Source organism: Labrus mixtus, chromosome 6 (assembly GCF_963584025.1).
Source record: "Labrus mixtus chromosome 6, fLabMix1.1, whole genome shotgun sequence".
NCBI lineage: Eukaryota > Metazoa > Chordata > Actinopteri > Labriformes > Labridae > Labrus > Labrus mixtus.
The window spans coordinates 12,243,237-12,262,903 of NC_083617.1; the positions used below are offsets into that span (position 1 = coordinate 12,243,237).

General features: G+C 39.1%; 1 protein-coding gene across 1 annotated transcript in view; it reads right to left on the reverse strand.

Annotated features, from left to right (window-relative positions):
• Positions 1-19,667, reverse strand: part of ryr2b (ryanodine receptor 2b (cardiac)) — a 66,519-nt gene that overhangs the window by 14,159 nt on the left and 32,693 nt on the right. The window contains exons 59-96 of the mRNA XM_061040017.1: positions 18,532-18,607; positions 18,288-18,408; positions 17,876-17,991; positions 17,384-17,460; positions 16,540-16,661; positions 16,333-16,382; positions 16,052-16,112; positions 15,336-15,583; positions 14,775-14,856; positions 14,235-14,365; positions 13,776-14,096; positions 13,460-13,697; positions 13,163-13,250; positions 12,947-13,033; positions 12,675-12,836; positions 12,498-12,560; positions 11,759-11,887; positions 11,299-11,411; positions 10,155-10,251; positions 9,493-9,623; positions 7,687-7,738; positions 7,325-7,378; positions 7,054-7,153; positions 6,757-6,836; positions 5,971-6,047; positions 5,755-5,828; positions 5,390-5,470; positions 5,009-5,097; positions 4,630-4,758; positions 3,926-4,030; positions 3,554-3,635; positions 2,187-3,463; positions 1,934-1,995; positions 1,696-1,840; positions 1,513-1,599; positions 637-849; positions 334-464; positions 81-123 (exon numbers count right to left, since the gene is read on the reverse strand). Coding sequence (XP_060896000.1) covers positions 81-123; positions 334-464; positions 637-849; positions 1,513-1,599; positions 1,696-1,840; positions 1,934-1,995; positions 2,187-3,463; positions 3,554-3,635; positions 3,926-4,030; positions 4,630-4,758; positions 5,009-5,097; positions 5,390-5,470; positions 5,755-5,828; positions 5,971-6,047; positions 6,757-6,836; positions 7,054-7,153; positions 7,325-7,378; positions 7,687-7,738; positions 9,493-9,623; positions 10,155-10,251; positions 11,299-11,411; positions 11,759-11,887; positions 12,498-12,560; positions 12,675-12,836; positions 12,947-13,033; positions 13,163-13,250; positions 13,460-13,697; positions 13,776-14,096; positions 14,235-14,365; positions 14,775-14,856; positions 15,336-15,583; positions 16,052-16,112; positions 16,333-16,382; positions 16,540-16,661; positions 17,384-17,460; positions 17,876-17,991; positions 18,288-18,408; positions 18,532-18,607 — 5,394 coding nt within the window. The remainder of the gene's footprint in view (positions 1-80; positions 124-333; positions 465-636; positions 850-1,512; positions 1,600-1,695; positions 1,841-1,933; positions 1,996-2,186; positions 3,464-3,553; positions 3,636-3,925; positions 4,031-4,629; positions 4,759-5,008; positions 5,098-5,389; positions 5,471-5,754; positions 5,829-5,970; positions 6,048-6,756; positions 6,837-7,053; positions 7,154-7,324; positions 7,379-7,686; positions 7,739-9,492; positions 9,624-10,154; positions 10,252-11,298; positions 11,412-11,758; positions 11,888-12,497; positions 12,561-12,674; positions 12,837-12,946; positions 13,034-13,162; positions 13,251-13,459; positions 13,698-13,775; positions 14,097-14,234; positions 14,366-14,774; positions 14,857-15,335; positions 15,584-16,051; positions 16,113-16,332; positions 16,383-16,539; positions 16,662-17,383; positions 17,461-17,875; positions 17,992-18,287; positions 18,409-18,531; positions 18,608-19,667) is intronic.

The following is a 19,667-nucleotide window of genomic DNA, read 5'->3' on the forward strand; positions in this document are numbered from 1 at the left end:
CATGGATAGGCACATTAAGACTAGAACATATAATATGTTTGCTGTGAAAACTTACTGCTGAAGTCTTCCAAAGATCTTACCTTCCTCTTCACAAATTTATCCCAGTAATAACTCGGAAAGGATCTGAAAAGACAGAATCAGAAACTAATCCAACATTTATTTATATACGAAATAATGTTGATAGGTAATATTCTGTACTGTCTTACTAATGCCATGACTGAACGTAAAACATGTTTCATTATAAGTGGTGGGTTTATATAGAGTGTGAGCCATGTTTTTATATTTAATGTAAATATGACATGGGCTCAGCTTATCAAGTGACTCTGAACATACGGTGTATTTATGACCAGTCGGTCCCATTGCCCTTTGATGTCCTCCTCAGGCGGTTGCTCTGTCACATACAGCCCATCAAACTCCAGCCTTCGTGCCACTTCCTTCTCACGTTTGAAAATAACCAATGGTACCTGCCAATCATATGCACAACAGCATTACTTTTTTTTTGAATAAAAAATGAACTAGTTTAGTTTGCAAAGCCTAAAATCTAAGACATTCAAATTATTTGTAAAAGACTCTTTGTAAGCAAAAAAAAAAAAAAAAGTTAAAAAAACAAATCATTGAAAGTTCATTGTGGTTTACCTTAAGGCAGTAGTAACCAATCATACAACAGAAGGAGATGACTGTGTGTGCTACAGCCAGGAAATGGAGTGACGGCTCCATGTATCCACTGCTCTCCTCGAGCACAAAATAAACTTTGCCCTCATTGTCATCTTCAGCAGGAGAGCTCAGTTCCTCAGTATAATCAGATGCGATCACTTCTTTCTCTTCTTGTGATGCAGGCAAGGATGCGACCTGGGGAGAAAGTAGGACAAAATCCAAGAATTACTGCACCAAAGACAAAACATTCAATATAATTCAGTTCTATCTAAATCAGGGATGGGCAACTTTGGTCACAGCAAGGGCCACATTCATTTACTTCTCATTGCCAGAGGGCCAAATTGTAGTATACAAAAACGATTACAGTCAATTATATCTCAAATTTAACTCAACATAGACCAGTGATCAAATATTATTATGGACATATTTCTGGTTTTCATGATTTCATGGCAGATTTTGTCACGTTTTCTTCATGTTTTGATATATAAAAATTGACTTGAGGGCCACATTGAGGGTTGACGAGGGCCGCATGTTGTCCCCGGGCCGCCAGTTGCCCACCCCTGATCTAAATGCACAAAAATAAATACAACAAATTTTAAAAGATTTTTTTTTTAAACAATATTTAGTGAAGTGGATTATATTAGAGTTTGAGTGGAAAGGATAATATAAGCGGATTATGTAAACAGGCTTAAAATATCATAAATGATATTGGCATGCTCATTATTTCCCACGAACAATTGTATCATCTAAGGTTGAAGTACCTCAAAATTGGTATTTGATAAAGTACACTTAATTACTTGTCAAATGCTCTCCTATTAAAGTGGTGTAGTTAAGAATATCTCTCACAAGAACACTCACCTTGTAGAAGAGGAGGATGAAATTGATTGCAAAGGCGACAAACAAAGCCAGCAACCGCATATTGTAAAAATTCCTTGCAAAATAATTCTGGGAGAAAGAGAAAAGGTATTCAAGTGTTGATTTCCTTTGTGTGTTTGTGACTGCGCATGCAAACTCAAGTGACTAACTAAGTGTACTTAATACCAGCAGGCTCTTGTTGTGAGTGCTTATAATCTCCAAGAGAGCAGACCGTTGGCTATCCTTTTCCTCCGACTTGTGAGAGCATTTCTTGGATGTTAATTCTGCTTCAGCTTCCTCCTTCCCCGTTTTCTTTTCAGATTCCTTCCCTCTGCAAACAGGACCATCCAAACAGGGGAATGTCAAATGGCTTTAATTTGACAAGAAGGTAATGCAGGATGTTATGGGGGAGCAAGATACTTACTTTGTGAGATGTATTTCCTCATCTTCTGGTTTTTCCTCTGTGGCGGTGTGGGCTTTAAGCTGCTGTAAATAAAATTCATGAGGAAATCCAAAATTTATATTAATCAGAGTATCAAAGCAGCGCTAAAGTTTAAAAAATTGTGCTGATTCTTGGGGTAAAATCCAACATACTAAGTGTTAAAGATTTAAAAACAGTGATGGATATCATTATCAAACCATACAAAAAAATAAAAATACAAAATCTGTACTGTCACCTGCTGCTTCTCAGAAAAATCAGTGGTGGAAATTGCTCTGGAGGCTGTGTTGAACAGGTCAGACAGACTGGCAGTGAGGTCTTGTGTTATAAGTCTGTATTGACCTCCCTCTTTCTTCACTTGGAGGCCAAATATGTCTGACAGTACATCCACGTCCCTGGGGGAGGTCACAGCTGCCTCCTGCCCAACCTCCCTCAACTCTCTCTGGGAAGAAAAACTGCCAGGGTACTTCCTCAGACGATCCACACCGCTTGGCACCTCCATGACCTCATCAAGAGTTGGTTCCAGGATCCCACCCAGCAAGTCAGATATTTTCATCCTTTTGGCTGCCTCTATAAGCCCACCACTGACAAAAGCTATATACAGCACATATAAGATGCTGTGAACCACGGCACAAACACACCGAACCTGAGCCATAACAATGAATCTGAGCAAGAAAAGAGCTGACATGAGGATATCCTTCAATGACATCTTCATTATGAATTTCAGGTTTTTGACAGAAAGTAAAGATGTCAGCAACAACATCCACTGATAAAGGAAGAAAATTCCTTTGTTGTCATGACCTTCGTCTTCACTCCCATCTTCTTTTTCAACACACCTCTCTCCAGTGTCAGAGCCAGAGATCTGGGCAGCAAGCTGCATCTCAAAGATGGTGTCCTCACAGAAATTGACAAACATCTCCATTTTCTCCTTCTCGCCACCCTCATTGACGACATCAAAAATGAACTGCCTCTTGGACTCTTTCACCTGAGGCTTCTCCCATTGTGTGCGGCTGGATTCACTGATTTCAAAGTAGACACGTTCAATGCGCTTCCCACTGCCGAGGATCTCTATACGTCCCAGATAGGGCTGGAAGTAAGTCAGGACACACTCTGCCAGTTCCAGGAATGTCCTTAGTCTTATATCATTTGGCATGTGTTCGGACAAATTGGTAAGGAGAACAGCAATGCTGAAGCCGATGTCTTTGGCTGGCTCATGGAAGCGATCCACAAACGCCTCATAATCCACAATATCACTATCGTCAGCCTCCGAGCAGGAGAGGAGGAAGTGAGTCTCAGTTTGTGAGAAACGCTTGCAGTTCTCCATTGCTTTCTGGAAGTCCTTCCTGGAGATACATCCCTTATGATCAGGGTCGTACTCCCTGAATGCTTCAGAGGAGGTGAGGTCTTTAAGTTTAAGAAACATGTCAAAAAACTTCAGGATCATCTCCACATTTCCTGATGACTCCACCAACATATCCACCATCTGCTTTCCGATCATTCCATTGACAACGTTACCTTCAGGGTAGAGCAAAGACATCTATTAACATTAACTTGTTTCCAATTCATAAACTACGACCAATATGGTAGGATAAGTGGATATCTTGCCTTCTAGCATGGAAAGCAGAAACACAACCATGTCCTTTTGTAGATCCATGAGCTCCTTCAGCAGCTCAATTTGCCTTGAGTCCTGTGTAAAAGGCAATATCTTTAACTTCTAGCAAGTCACACATTTTATTTCATGTCTTTATTTCATCCTATATTTAACACACAAAAAATCCAGACGGAAATCACTAAAGCAGATTATCACAGAATGAGTGATTACAGGGTAAATGTAAATTATTAAAATAAAACTGAAATGAGGCCTATGAGAAGAAGTTCTTCCCTACAGCACGACCTGAAGAGTCAGCAATGTTATGTTTCTGCATAATTTAGCAGGGAATCAAAATATTTGAATGCCAGTGAAATAATGTGCTATACCTTAGAGAGCTTCATCTGCATGTGAGCAAAGACATGGAGGAATCCCACAACAGCGTCCCACAGGCGACTGTGAGCAAGACTCTGTTGGTTCCCGGTACATGGACCCTGCGTATGATGACAATGTGAGCAGACGCATCCAAACTGGTAGAATTCAGGAACAACTTCTCTGCCATAAATTCTGCCTTGAATAATGTAATAATGTTCAGTTATGAACAATAATGTTCAGTGCAGTTGTCATCAATTCCTCTCTATTCCACTCTACCAGATTGTATCATTTAAAAGATGCAGAATTGAAGCAATGTAAATTTTGCCAACCTTAGTCGTGATTGTCACTTTCAGACTTGGTTTTGACAGCGGGGATGGCATTTTATTGGAAGGTGTACCATATATTTTATTCACTCACTTTCCATACATGACAGGGATCGAGTATTAGAAACACAAGTGTATAATTACTGGCCTCAAATAAGTCTATAATTAAACAAACAGTACAGTATTCTTTGAGACAGTGTCAACAAAGACTGAAAATTACAAGCTTTGTAAAATGTAGAACACATAACAGAGCATGTAGGATTAAAGCAATTCTATTGTAAAGGTGGACCTAATGAAGTGTATATTCAGTCAAGAGCCACAAAGCAGATGCTCGCATGCCTCAAAGCTCAAAGGATTATCTGTAACACTATAATATGTCATGGAAACTCACTGACCTGTATGTATTCTGTGAGTGTGTTGAAGACCTGTTTAGCCACTTCAATGGCCTTGGAGAAGTTTTGTTGGCCGTGGAAATCAATCACATCTTTCCCTGAATAGTGCCAGTAAAAGTCGCTGATCGACTCCTGCAGTGTTGTAGAAAAAAATGTTTAATGGGTCAAAGAGCTTAAACAACAAGCTTCCTAACAGACAAGGTAGCATTGTGAAATGTCATTATGTTATAAGTGATGAATTCTAATCAGCATCTTCAAATGGATGAAAGACAGATCTGTATTGACCCAGTAGCCAAACAAGGGTTTCATGATGTCCAAACAAATGATTTTTTGGACAATAATGCCATTTCAATCCTTTAGGAGCATGTAACTGTTTGCTTACCTGCACTCTCAGTAAATAGTCCACAGTGGATATTATGATGTTGACAGTGGTGTTGTTGCCTGTTTGTGTTCTCAGGTAATTCTGGAAATCTAACGTGGAAAAAGTAAGAGCATGATGAGTTGGCCTTCGAAGAAGAATTTGAATGCATCTTACTCTGTGTAGACAATTTTATCAGAGAATGGACATCAGCTAGAGTAAAGCAAATGTGTGAACAGAAATAATGAATCAGTGCTTAGCTTTTGATACTGTAAAGTGACAAACATTCAAAAAATGTCATTTTTAGTGTGTGTTTCCGTATGTGGTGCCTCATCCTGAATAGACTTTAACATCATCTATTTGTTGTCTCAGTGTGTCAGATAACTGCAACATAGGATGGATAACCTGAGTTGTGTCCTTCACAGAGCAGTTGTAAAAAACGGAACAGGTCGCAGGTTACGTCTTTGTCAGGCATCACCTTCTCTCCTGAAAAAAAAAGGCAGTGAAGGGCAAAATACAAAAGAGTCAAGGGGAAAAATGGAGTTGTAGCAAATGAATGGACGTACAAAGATTTAGATGTAGAGTGACAGAAAAATTAAGCCACACTGGAATGACAATGGACAGCTGATGGTAATACTGAAGAGAAAAAATGCATTTGAAGTGTGAATCTAGATTATGTTCGAGACGAGAGATCCCACAGCTGTCTCCTCTACTATGACATGGCTTCACGCAGAGATGCATCTTTTTGTATTTCCATATGAATTCAGTACCTGAGCTCTCATCCATGGCCATGCCTAATCCTTCAGCTTTGTTCTGTCTCTCAAATGCATTCAGATCCAGAACACTGGATAGAAAAAAACACACACACACACACACAAAAGGACAGAAAAAAAAAGCTTTAGTGCGCTTACTATTTTTATCATTCAGAAGATGAAGCCTGCCTGCGTTTGTGACATTTGACAGAGAATGTTCCTACATTCACTCACCTACATGACAGCATTAGTCCAGCCATGCTCTGAAAGAAGCCAACATCTTGCTTCGCTCTCAGATAATCCAGCATTTTCTGTCCAACAAAAGCATCAAAGACAAGGTCTGATAAAAGGAGGGGGACCTCATCTGAAGCAGATGTGATTAGGTTAAAACATTTTTTACATTTCAAGCTTTGCTGCAGTGTTTGTGCGTCAAGTCTCTGTTCATAAGAAGAAAGAGAATTTGAAGGGCGATATCATTCGAAAAGGGAAAAGAAAAGGTTCTTCATTTCAACAGATATACCGTGATAGCAAACTCTAAGTCCTCTACACAAGTGATGGGATCAAAAGTGAGAATGTGTATTCATTAAAATAAATATATATTTTCTTTTTTTGGTCCATTGTAAAATCTTACACAGTCCACATATTTAACAGCTTTACTCTTCTTTTTCAATATTTTCAGTATTTCATGTATTTTATGTCTTTTGTATTTTTTCTTATCTGGAGCCAGAGTCTGTAATAATGTAATTGATATTCTGTTCATGTACCAGTATATACTTATGGTTCTTACATTTTATATTTTTCTTTTTAATACAATCAATCTTGCTTTTTTTTCCTACTAGCTGCAGCTTCTTAGTGTCCAAGTACTTTAACCACTCACTTCTATTATAGGTGTCCATGATAATAAACATAATACTTATGTTTCATGATATGAACATCATTGGGTAATATGTAAACATATCTAGTAGATCTAAAGAAACATGATGAATAATTTGAATGTTTGAAAACAATATAGATTTGTACCTGTTGAACAGTGGCATTCCCTCCACTCAGAACAGATATGCCCAGCTTCAATGTGGGGGCGATCATCGCACCCATGGCCCCTGGTGGAATGTACAAATTGATCACAATCAGGAAGTGTACTTTAAGAAAAAGTTTAAGCTGGAAGTAAAGCTTCAATGTATGCATCAGCTACTGAGGTGAAAGTTCTGCTCATTCCTGTTTTTTTTATTCAGTAGACAAAGTTGCTTACAGTGCACAACCAGGCATTAGACTGACATCAATATAAACGATTATCGTTAGTATGTAACGTTTTCCTACCTTTGCTGGCACTGATGGTTTGGAGGACCATCTCAGAAGCTCCACGACGATGCAGCCTGGCCTGCTGGTAAAGCAGCTTCTGTTTCTCCATCTCCTTCTCCTAAACCAAGGAAGGGGACGTTTATTATTGTATCTCAACTAGATCTTTAATCGTCAAAATATATAATCAAAACACTGAAAACTGATAATTTGATATTAATAGTTTATTAATGTATTATCATTCTTTATACAAAAAATACATTTAAAAATATTGAAGAGACAATTCACCCACTTCAAAGCTTTTGGCCTCCTGCTCTTCATCATCAGCGTCTTCACTTTGGCAGCTCTGAAAGCCAACAATCAACATCGAATAAGAATAAAAAGAGGGAGGAAACCACTGTCTCTTTCTCAAAGTTAGACTGAATGTCACAGTTACAAAAGCAAAACCAATAAAATCTGAACAAACACTTTAATGTCTCAACTCAAGTACTGTGATTATCTCTGACACTCTTTAAATACACAATTCTGACTTTATTACTTCTGTGTAATGATACTACTCTAACTAATGGAACATTACAGTTAGTAAAAGGGTAAGGTTTGCATGATAATGTTTATGATTGTATTAAAGAAAAGTGATTCATTATCCTATCTTACCTTTGCCATGATTGAAGCATAAGACTTATACAGACTGTCATTTCCAAGCTTTCTGCTAAAAGAGAAAACAGACGAGATAATATTGTTTACCGGTGTATCATTGTGGGGATAGATTGAGAGTTCTAAAAATGGCTCGCCGATGACAAGATTCCTCTGCCAATATGCATCCAATCCTCAGCAGATCTGTTCACAGCACTTAAACATGATCCCCTTGTTTACTAAGTTTAATGTAGCGTCACCTTGAAAAGCCACAAAGTGCTGTGTGGACCTGGAGTATTTTACCCACAGGACTGCTCAGTGGCACTGAACAGTTTTATTGACCACAGCAGTTCACCTGAGGTCTGCACTAGGAAGCAGGATTTAAAGTGAGCAGGATCCCCACTGGATCTGTTCAGTGCCTTCAGGATGACTTCAGGATGAACCCTGGCCTGCACATTTTACCTGCTCCAAAGCTAGATAAGAGATCAATCTGTTTAAATGTAACCCCTGTCGACCGGTCAATTCTCTTAATCCCAAAGTTCTGTGCAAAGATGTGAGAGGGGAGGACGACCAGAGTGTTCAGAGACCGGCAAAACATTTTGGCTTTCCCTACAAGACCTGAGATAAACTATTTGTACATCTTCCTAATATGATCCTACAACAGAGACTTCCTGAAAGACTGGATACATTCTACTTATTAAACTTATAAGATATAATAGTAAGCTTTCTTTTGACTTTCAACATACTTTGTATTACCATTAATTTATTTTCTCCCTTTATGTTTGAAACCACCCTGGTTGCAGCATAACTTGTAAACTTTAATACATGCCATACAGATATAGAGTTACAGTCAGATATTCTCATACACTAATAATCGCCGGTAATACTATGAGCCTAAATGTACACATAACTATGTTCTGCAGCTGCATTTTAGTTGCTATTTGTTCCAAGATTATGTGTGCAAGATCTTTGTGTTTGTCAAATACGACAGTTTGTTCGTTGCTTGTTGAAGAAGCCGCTGTGTTGTTAGAAGACTTGTTCTTGTTTGTGTTTAGTCATATGCTGCAAATGACGGCCCTTATGTGATCACATTCAGGGCTAGATCATGAACCTTTGCTTGACTGTCTTGTGATTATTGACATGATGCCTTTGGTAAGGGTTAACGAAAATAAAACATCTGTGAGAGGGATGATAAATGTTTTTTTTACTAACTTTGTGATACAGGCCTAAATCTAAATCCTGCTCATTTGATCACTGTACTGTCGTGTAAGCCACTGAGTGCTCTCCCTCCCCTGATGTGTTTATAGTGACTTGGAGAGAAACAGTTCATATTACGTTAAGATGGATTTTTAGTCTCTGCAGGACATCATGTTTTTTTTTTCCAGAAATATCTAAATTGCATTGGTTGAACAAATCATCCTTTAAATAGAGGGGGAACTAAACGAAGAAAAAAAAAACATTTCACAAATTAGTGTGCTGTTAATTAGATTTCACAATCAGTGGCATCCATGCATAACCTCCCAGAATAAATAAGACACATGTATTTGAATACTAGAGTTCAATAAAAACATATAGTAAAGTATGTGAGATAAAATAAAATTGTAATCAGTACACCTTTCTGCAGGTTGAATCTACATGAATTGAAACATATAACATAATTCCGCCTTTCACAAGACAATAATCACAAATGTCGAACCAAAACAAAAATCATGCCTCTAACCAATTCAATATCGACTTTCCTGGTGATAGGTTAGACCAGTAATAAAAGTAGAACAGGGTCTTTATTGCATGAGATCTTCTATAATGAACACCCACACAAACACACACCTCCTTTCTGTCAGGGCGCTTCGACTGAAGAGTGTAATGAGCTGTAGGAGGGGATCGATTGGTTTGGCAACGTCTCCCACATCCTTTTCTTCCTCTCTGTCGCCTCCACACAACTCTGTCACTCCTCCCTTCTGCAGGCCAGAGAGAGAGAGAGAGAGAGAAAGAGAGCGAGAGAGAGAGAGAGAAAAGGGCCTTTTTTTAGACATGCACGCCTGTCCTGACTCCTCTTAAATATCTGGAAGATTTCAGGACAGACTCCCCTTGAAATCCTGCAATCTTGCCTATTTACTTATGCATCTTATAGCGGGATGGGGGTGGGGCGGAGGTTGGGGGGTCTCAGGAGGCAGGATATGGTGAAAAAAGGACAAGATCAGAGTCTGAAACTATGATGACTTCTTCATAAACAAATAGCCAAAAGGCCCTGATTATGTTTTACTTTTTCAATAAATATGAAATATTTAAAGTTCTGCCAGGAAGTGTGTCCTGTAGGCACTTTAAAAACACAATAAAATTTGAGTAAACTTAAATATGTACATAGCGTGAAGGACACATAATTGTAGAGGTGGGACAGCCATAATTCCACAACAATTCTTTACATCATTTCTTAAGTGTCTGTCTTCTTCCAAACTAGGGATGTGGATATGGTTTGTTTTTTCACTCACAGCTAAATCCTCAACAAGCTTCTCCTCAAAGCTGAGGTCCTCAGCAGATATCCAGGATTTATTGTAGCCTTGGATAAAGAGGTTGACAGCCCTGTGCCTGAGGAGGAAGAGGAATGTATAAGGTGATCGTTCAAATGAAAGTAAGACATCGAGTATTAAACTGTGAAAGCGCTCTGATAAGACTCATGATTACTGGTACTCGTTCATCAAGGCCTCTTATTCCAGTACATGTGAAGATTGTTACAACGACCAAGTATAAAAAGGAAAGGTTGTTACACCACAACTACAGTATGTTTCCATGACACAAACACCAAAATACAAATCCCATACCACCTGCTAACGACTCTAGGTGAAACTAGTTCAACCACTCAACTAACGACTCTAATGTATCCTTCTGTAAATCATCAGCATGCTAATGATTCACAGAAGGTTACATTTCTAGCTCCGTCCATCAGTTAGTTTAGGACTGAAGAAGCCTTTCGTTGGAGAAGTGAAACATCTTCAAGATCTTCATCTAAGTCCAGTTGCCTTTGGATCAAGCTTCGATTTACCACCTACAAACTACCTTCAAACCACTAGCAGGGCTTTTATATGCTAATGGCCTTGCTCCCTCTAGACCTGACATGGTGGTGCCTAATGAGGTTTTACATTACCGCTCCATAACTGTACTGTCGCCTGCTCAATGCAGAACCACCTATTACACATGTGAATAGGTTTGAAGTCTGATGGTGCTTCTGTAAAAGTTCATACAGCATATTTATCATATGTTATCAACTGTTATGTGGAAATGTTTTTTTTTTTCTTCAGGGTTAAGAAAGAAATTGAACTACCGGTATGTGATGATACTGATCTCCTTCATTTATTTGGGGATTTGTGACAAATTAAAATACATCTCTGAAAGGTTAACTTGTCCATTAGCCTTATTCTTCCTACCCTTCATATCCTCATCTCAAGCTCAACTTTTTAATTTGTAAGCGCAACTTTAAAAACTCTCAAACCTTAATGGTATGCCATCAGATAATCTTCTCCCTCTGACAAGGCTGTTTCAGTTCAAAATGTCTAATCAGTAATTGAGTTTAACCCGTCCATCACGTTGTGTGGCTGAAAATTATCTATATACTGTAAATACATATTTTGTTGGTACCTTGGTAGGTTGTAGAGAGGAGCCATTCTCAGACAGGCCACCACCGCTCGTTTCCTCTGTTTGGATAAGACCCTGTGCCAAGCAGGTTTTTTACTTTTCTGAGGGTGTTCGACCTGAAACAAAAGTTAAAGATTTGTAAACTAATTAGTGCTCATGAACCTTTAAGATCCAAAGGCTTTTCAGTGCTGGTTGTCAAGGTTAACCTTCATGTAATTGTCATGCACTTACCTACCATGCATTACCACTGCAGGCATAACTTGTAACTGTAATATATTCAAATTAAATTAGTGTTAGGAATAATCAAAAGCTTTGTAATATCAAACAGCTAAAATGAATATTCATTAATAAACGCCAGATAGTGCATGCAGAGCCTGAAACTTGAAGAATTAAGCCTTGTTTAAACTCTCACTGCACTCCTGAATGGTTTACTGATAATTGTTTTACTGCTTTAAAAGCTCACCTGATCCAGGTAATACAGGACACGTGCAATTTCCAAAATCTTGTCAACAGTCTCTTTGGTTTCAGCGATTGCCCCAAACAGGCGTGGGTGTACTGCATTAACAGCCTCCTGCCCAAAGCAGTTTGAAGTCTGTAACAAGAAAAAAGAAAGCCCCCGTTATTTATTTTTATTGTTGTTGTTGGTATTTAAACCATTCAACTTGAGATGTTTTTAGAGCAGCTCTGTTTAATAATGTGTCTATGCTAATGACAAAGCAATACTTGTTCTGATTTATTCAGTGACTTATGAACAGACATATTTATCACTGACTCATAAATAAACAAATACTGCATGCAGACAATATTGTGAGTATGTCATTGTTGTGTCTGTTGAACAATGACGCACTGATTGAGGTCATAAAAAATGAGGTTTGGGTTAAACAGACGAATAGAGCATTCTACAGTTTAATATTCTTCACATTTTTTTAACATGTCAACAATATGCAAAGTACGTGGAGAATATAGAAAAGATATGCACCTAAAGATGTAGCAAAACGATCTAGATTAAAATACTGTAGATGTCTCTTCTTGTTAATTGCACTTCATTTTTGTTCTTATTACGGACAGACTGGTAGGACTGTTTTTATTTTTACCGTAAGAAAGAAAAAAACTAATGTAAAACAATCAACACTCATCAAATTGAACATCCATGTGAAATCCTGTCTGACTGTAAAGCAAAAGAGTGCAGTGACAGTCATTACCTCACTCTGAAGATGGTTGAGGTAATTGAAAACATCCTCTCGAATCTCATCCTCAGTCTTCTTCTGTGGGAAGAAAATCAATATTTAAAAATAAAAATACCAGAGAACATTCTCATATGGTGTTGTAATCATGGCAGAACTGGTATTTATACTGGTATTGTCCACTTTAGAACTGACCTGGGTGAAGCCCTTCTTAGCCAACACAAGAAGGATCTGGTCGTTGTGAAAACAAACCCTCAGTCCCACAGGGAGAAGTCTCTTCATAGAAGCCACTATGAGAGAGGTGTGTGTGGAATAACAGTCCCCCTTCCTCTTCATCCTCCTTTTGTCATGGTCGAACTGAGCATTGAAAAACCATGAATAGTGGTATTAATGAGTAAAAGCTGATTTAGCTCCTGGCCATTAGTGGAAGCAAAATGTCATAATAACCATTTATAAATGTGTCTGACCTTGGACATGTTGTCTTTGTTGACTAAAAAAGCCAAGTTGTTGATTTCATTTTGGACCACATAGTTCTGCTCCTCCCATTTAAAATTCTGTTTTAGCAATAAAAGGTAAAGAAAAAATACTTTGAACAGTTTAGAACATTCACCTGGATGGTATTAACAAGAGAAGTTATGATAAAAAAAAAAAAAAAAAAAAACACTTCAATGTGACATCCTCACATGTGATTTGGCCCAGAAAGTGAAGACCTCTGCCACCATGCTGAACAGCTGCTCAGCATCAGGGTTTGACTCTTTCAGCCAGCTGGCTCTGAGGCAGGATGGACCAAAACACATCACATTAATATTGCAGATTTGATGAAGCTTCACACACAAAATTAAAACTTAAACTAACTATCTGTTGTGTAACTAAGCACAAACCACAGTTGACAAGCTAAGTAAGTAAGCTAAGGTAAATAAAAATTATATTTAAATAAGTTTCACTCCTCCACATCCGAGCACCTTGGCAGCATGCCTTACCGATTAGAATCCACAAATGGGATGAGAAGGGGGTAGAAGGCGTAAAGGTCTCGCACCAGTACAGTAAACTTCTCCTGTAGCTGCAGCTCTGCTTCAGATGTATCACACACTTCTGCTTTCATCTGCTCTTCCTCCAGCAGCACGCATCCGGCCCTTTTCTTCAACTTCTCCATCAGTGGAAGAAAGTGGCTCTTTAACAGCTCAGAGTTGGCTTTACATATGATAGGCTGAGAGAAAACTGAAAGGCATGGCAGCTGTTAAAACAGGAAAAAGAAGAATAGAAGGCACAACTGATGCAGGATGAAGATAATAATACCTGCCAGCTGTTTCATCCACTCACACTGGCTAGCTCCCACATGGTTGTGGATAACACGGAGGATGTGGCCAAGTAGGTCACTTGCATGCTGAGAAGTGATAGAGGTGCATATTGGGCTTTCTTGCTGTCCCTCTGGGCCCCAGTGCCACCAGAGAGACATGTAGTTGCACAGCATGGGCAAGGTGACCTCTGTGACATGGATGTAAGGGGCTAGGCGAGCGCCAGCACCAGCACATGCCAACTCCTCCACCTCCCCCAGGGCCTGATCCAGAGAGGGCAGGAGGGGACACATGTCCTCAACCTGATCGAGAAGCCCCAGGTCTAAAAGAAACAGATAGGGAAAATGATGCTGAGAAAAGAGAGGTCAAGTTGCAGTGTGAGAGCTATTCAACAGGCACAAGATTAAACGGACAAAAACAGATAAATGACAGTCTGCCTGCAATGGGATTTTTTTATTACCTTCTCTTTCAGAAGCATTCATGGTGTTGTAAATGGAGTAGGGGTTGTTATGATTATAGGAAGGCTCCAGGAAGCATACAGGGAAAGTCCCAGTCAGGGCTGCCAGACAAGCACCTGCTGCTGGCCTCTGCCTGTACAGAAATATTGTATTATGACTTGTCAAACTCTCAGACTATACATTTTTACTGATGTGACTGAACATGACAGCTGCTTTCTTTTCTATTTCAAGTTCAAAGACTGTTCATAACCTACTATGCCTGTAATGCATTCATTAATAACCCTTGTGTATATTTGTAAAGACCAACAATGATAGTCAAAGCTTGTAGACATCAGATGTATTCCGTTTCAATGATATTAATGAATACCGGTAAGTATTGTATTGTATGGTTGAAGTGACCTTTCAGTCTAAACTATCTTTTTTATACCTTAAAGAATGTGTGGACAAAATCAAGGTAAAGACAGTAAATATTGAAAACTTGACTACAAGGTGACTTTGTCATTTTCACAACTTCTGACATCACATTGAAATAAAGGCAGTACCCCTCCATGTAGATGCTGCTACTGGTGCCAAGTGAGTACAGGCTGTTGAGGATTCTGTAACAGGACACCTGGATACTCCCCACTGAAAAGACAAGGTGACACTTTAGTCTGAGATCCATCAATGATGGACCTCAGGAAAAGGTAAAGAAGGAAAGCTGGGAGCATACAATCAGAGATACAGACTAGCTAGTGATTGAAGAAATAAAGGAATCCATGGAGGCTATGATATTAGTGAGGCTGACAATATGCTCCTGCTGCTCTGTGGCCATGACTGAGACGCTTAATGAGAGCTGGTTTCAAAGACGAGGAAGGTAGGAAGTAGAACGGAGGATGTCCTTGAGTGATTTCAGGGTTGTAAAAACCAGCTGTTCATTCAACTGCATGACATATGGAGGAAATTATACCAGACTACTGAAAACATGTGGTGACAGTTTCAATTTTACTACTGTGAGATGATACAGAAAGTTATGTTAATTAGCTATGCTTACAACTGTGTACTTAAATACTTGGGGCTACATTATGTAGTCTTAAATGCAACTTTTTTATTGAGGTAGCCCTTACACAGGAGGTCCTCGCCAAAGTTTTGGATGCAAAGATGCCGAAAGAGAGAAGTGAGGGTGGGCACAAGAATGGAGCTGCTGTAGCTGAGAACCTTGGCCACTCCTTTAGCCTGCTGACTCCTACTCTGAGGTAAACAGACCAAGGTCACAGAGAGGTTTTCCACGATCATCTCCAGGTCAGCTGCAGCTGCTTCAAAGAATGAGTGCAGAGACGCTTGGATAGACTCTGGGGCTGATTTCATTAATGTCCTAGGGCAGAAAGTGGGAAGAAAATATTTTATTCTTTATTTTCAAGCAAAAATTCTGGACATGTTGTATGCATAATACATTAAAAAAAAATGTTTTCTTAAAAAAAAGAAGGAAAATTTTGATATGAAAGTATTAAAAATTAAAATATGAATCATCTTAATAAATAACAATACAATAGCATATAGTAAATCACTAAGTGGACTAAATCATCTTCTAATCTAACCGCTGCAGATCCAAATACAATCAATCTCTGCAGAGCCAAGATTCTACTTTTAGTATCACGCTTCAGAGGCATTGTCTCCTGGGAGTAAAAGTGATATCAACCACAATTAGATAGCATCAGTGTATCAGTGCCTCAATTACACCAGGCGTCTCATCCTCAGACATGGCTGTGTGACACTGATGTGACCGCAGGCAGAGCGAAAGCATCGATTCTGACTGAGTGTGACTGTAGTGCCATCTAGCTACCTAGCATCCAGAGCCTGAGCCAAAACATGGAGGCAGCTTGCAACTTGTGAGCCTTCGTTACCTGGGAAAACACGCAGAGACAAATATTTTAAAATCAGACAAAGAGTTATGCACTAGAGATTACGCATGAACACAAAAGAGGTTAGATGAATCTTATACAATAACAGAGCCAATAGATTTAAACACACAATTGTGGCCAAGCAAAGACGATCCCAAGAAGCAAAAACCAAGACATGTGGAACACATTAGTTTCTAAAGCTTTTTATCCACACCTTCCTTACCGAAGAGAGAGATCCTGTGTCTCACTAGAGTTGCAAGCTTACAAAAGAGGCTGGATGTGAGAAAAAAAGACAAAAGGGGAGTGGGGAAGATAAGACCAGGACATCAAATCAGAAGAATGAGACTTGTTCTGTTAACAAAAACAAGTCTGAATATTGTCCCTGTAACAATAGAATCTGAGAGCACACAAGAAAATTGTTTCTGTTTACCTTGCAATCATCTCTTTTTCTCTTTTTGAGGCATGGCTTTGATTTCCGCTTGAGCAGAGAGAAGTAGACAGGAAATACAGACGATGGCTCTTCACATATTGTTCCAAAAGAGGAAGGACAACCTGTGCAATTGAGTAACTGGCAATGAACAAATTTAAATAAACATATCACCCATGTCCCTCTACATTCCCTCTGACTAGCATTAAAGTTTGTTACAAAAATATATTAATTAAAAAACAGTGTTTGAGCAGTGCCTGCCTGATTAACTTGAGTTCGTACCGACTGACCCAACAATGACCTAGTGGGCGAGGATGTTAAATGTTTTTGCACTCTATTAACTCTTTCTATGAAGCCCTGGCAATTCATTGACAGACTCATAGACAGGCAGACTCATGGAAAGTGTCATGCACAGCTGTGAGGTGGATTGAGAGGGGAAGGAGTGTAGACATCTGAGGCAGAACTGTTCTTGGTTTCGGCTGACAGGGTCTGACTCAGGGGGTCCAACAATGAATAATAAGCCCATTTCACTGGCTGGCTCCTTGGAGACAGAACTGGTTGGGGAGCTTTAATCAATGCCCTGATGGGAATCGACACGCCCACATGGATTTCCAAAATGGTTAAATAAATTACACTGCCACAAAGGGGTTTTATTAGCGGGATTGCCCACAGCAACCATTTAACAAAACTAATTAGACTACGAAAATGGAAAAAAAAAAATGCTAAAAAGAGGAAGGCGAGTAGCATTGGAAAAACTACATTGGTAGGGGGCTTCATCAATGTTAGAGATTTCATAACAGAGAGTAGATTTCTACTGGGTTGCTACATGTATTGATTGGAGTCAGACCTTGGAAAAAAAATTTAATAGTTGCTGTTGTGGAGCTCTCTCTCCTTTAGACATCTGTCCTCTGGCTTGCATCACCTCTGGAAAGCAAAGAACAATGAAATACTGAATCCCATCACATTAGAAACAAAAGTGTGGTTCCCCTAACAGAATAGAAAAACATCAATAATAAGGGTTTCATGTACTTTTAAGACAAGAAAGAAAGATTCACATACTCACGCTTGGTCTGAACTATTTTGAGATATTTCAAATCTAAACTATCAGGACACAGACTTGCTTTGTTTAGACTTAATGGAATGTTCGTCTGTTTAACCAATGCTGATTGAAGTCCATTCACAAGGCCCAGTGATGTGTTCAAATCTTACAATATCAGGTACGGTACATAGTGTAACATATATTTTAGATGTGTTATGCAAACATCCTTTTATGTATTCTATTTTTCTATGAATTATTACTGTTAGTTGGATTTCATTTCTATGAACACCATAACTTTACCCAGCTCCAGCATGTGCTCCTGACACTCCTCAGTGTAAGACAGCAGGCGCCGAAGAAGAGTGTAGCTGAAGCAATTGGCTACAGCTTGAAATTCCAACTCCCCAGTCCTCCGATCCCTGTAGAAGGAGAGATATCAAACAACTACTCTGTTGGAAGACAGAGAGCTTAAATAGTGCATAAATATTGTATTATTCAACACAAGAATTTCAAGACTGGTTGTGCAGTGTCATCTTGTTCACTGCGTGAGCTCTATTCATTTTGTGACCTGTATTTGATGGAAAGGGTAAAAAAAGAGACAGCGGTCTGGTTTCTGTGATAACACTGTGACATGAAAATGGGACTCATTGCTACCCACCTTGAACACGCAGTAATCACATTGCCCCCTGCAATCATAAGCTCATTCTGTGCTCACCTCCACACAGTGTAGCCATTAAGCTGAAGAAACTTGAGGATATCTTGGGCCCTCTCTCTGAACTTGGTTTTCTCCTTAGCACTCAGGGTGTCATAGGGTACAAACATTGAATGGCCACCCCCTCCTGGGAGCAGAAATGGGTCAAACACATTGCAATTTTGTTATTTTTCTGTGCACTATGAGAGGCAAGCACTTCAAACACTAAATAGTATATAGAACAGTTGTTGACACCATGATATGGTACCTTTACTCTCAAGCTCCAATTTCTTCTTCTTAGCCCAGGCATTGTGGTAGTTCTCAGCCAAATGTTCCGCCATAGCCTACGGATCAGAAAACAAAACACAAGAGGAAATTCTTTTTGTTTTGCTGCAGATACATTAGAAGGTGTTTAACCAATGGCTAAGAAGATCAACTCCTTTCAATTGCTCTTTAAAGCTGCATCTATCAATCCTTAAGAACCAAGAGGAGAGTTTAGATCCCTCTTTTTTCAAACAAGGAAAACACTTTTCTTCAGGAAAAGGTGTCAAAGGAAAATGTGTGCTGTACCCAGTAACAGCAAAGCAGGAGCAGAAACAGCTACAACAGAGGAAGTATTTTTTACACATAAGAATAGTCTGTGGAGTTCAGCTGAAGTTCATGCTTCTATTTTACCATGCTGTGTTAGAGGGTATTATAAAATGTGGGATAATAGTCTGCTAAAGTACAGTAACTGGACAGATTGCTTGTCAGGAACAGACTGCTATGAAAATTATATCCATCCATCTAAACAATCAGCAGTCTATAGTTAGACAGGCACATAAAATAGTGTCTGATCCCGCATCACAATGAGTATAGCTCCAGCTCTGACCATCAGTATGACGATTCAGGGTCCCCCAGAGCAGGCTGAACCATGTATTTCTGCTAATTTCCGTCACTTACAGGTAATGTAGGCTGTTGGCCATGGGGCTTGTTTATTGTGTCCCCGATGTCAGAAGGTGTAAATGTATATGTGGAAACTGTTTTTTCCTTTTCAGTACGCAGCATTTGTGATTATATTTTCTGAGGAACTGCAGGAGAGTACAACACATATTTCCCTAAGGTGGCATTATAGTTTATCTTATCTTATCAATTCTATGGTGATGAAAATATGTAGTTGATGGCAGCTCAATCAAGGCAACTTTAAGGCAACTTTCTTTTCAATGGCGATGAAATCTTTGTAACCAGATTGAATCAAGAATAGTGTCTGAGTAGTTAAACTGCTACTGTTAAGCTTTTTAAATGATGAAGTTTACATGTACAGAAACGTTTTTGGAATATTCTGAAATGTAGCACAAATTGACTACCTCTTTGCATGATACACAACATTACTGGTAACAGGCTAGCATTGACACGGATCCCTCT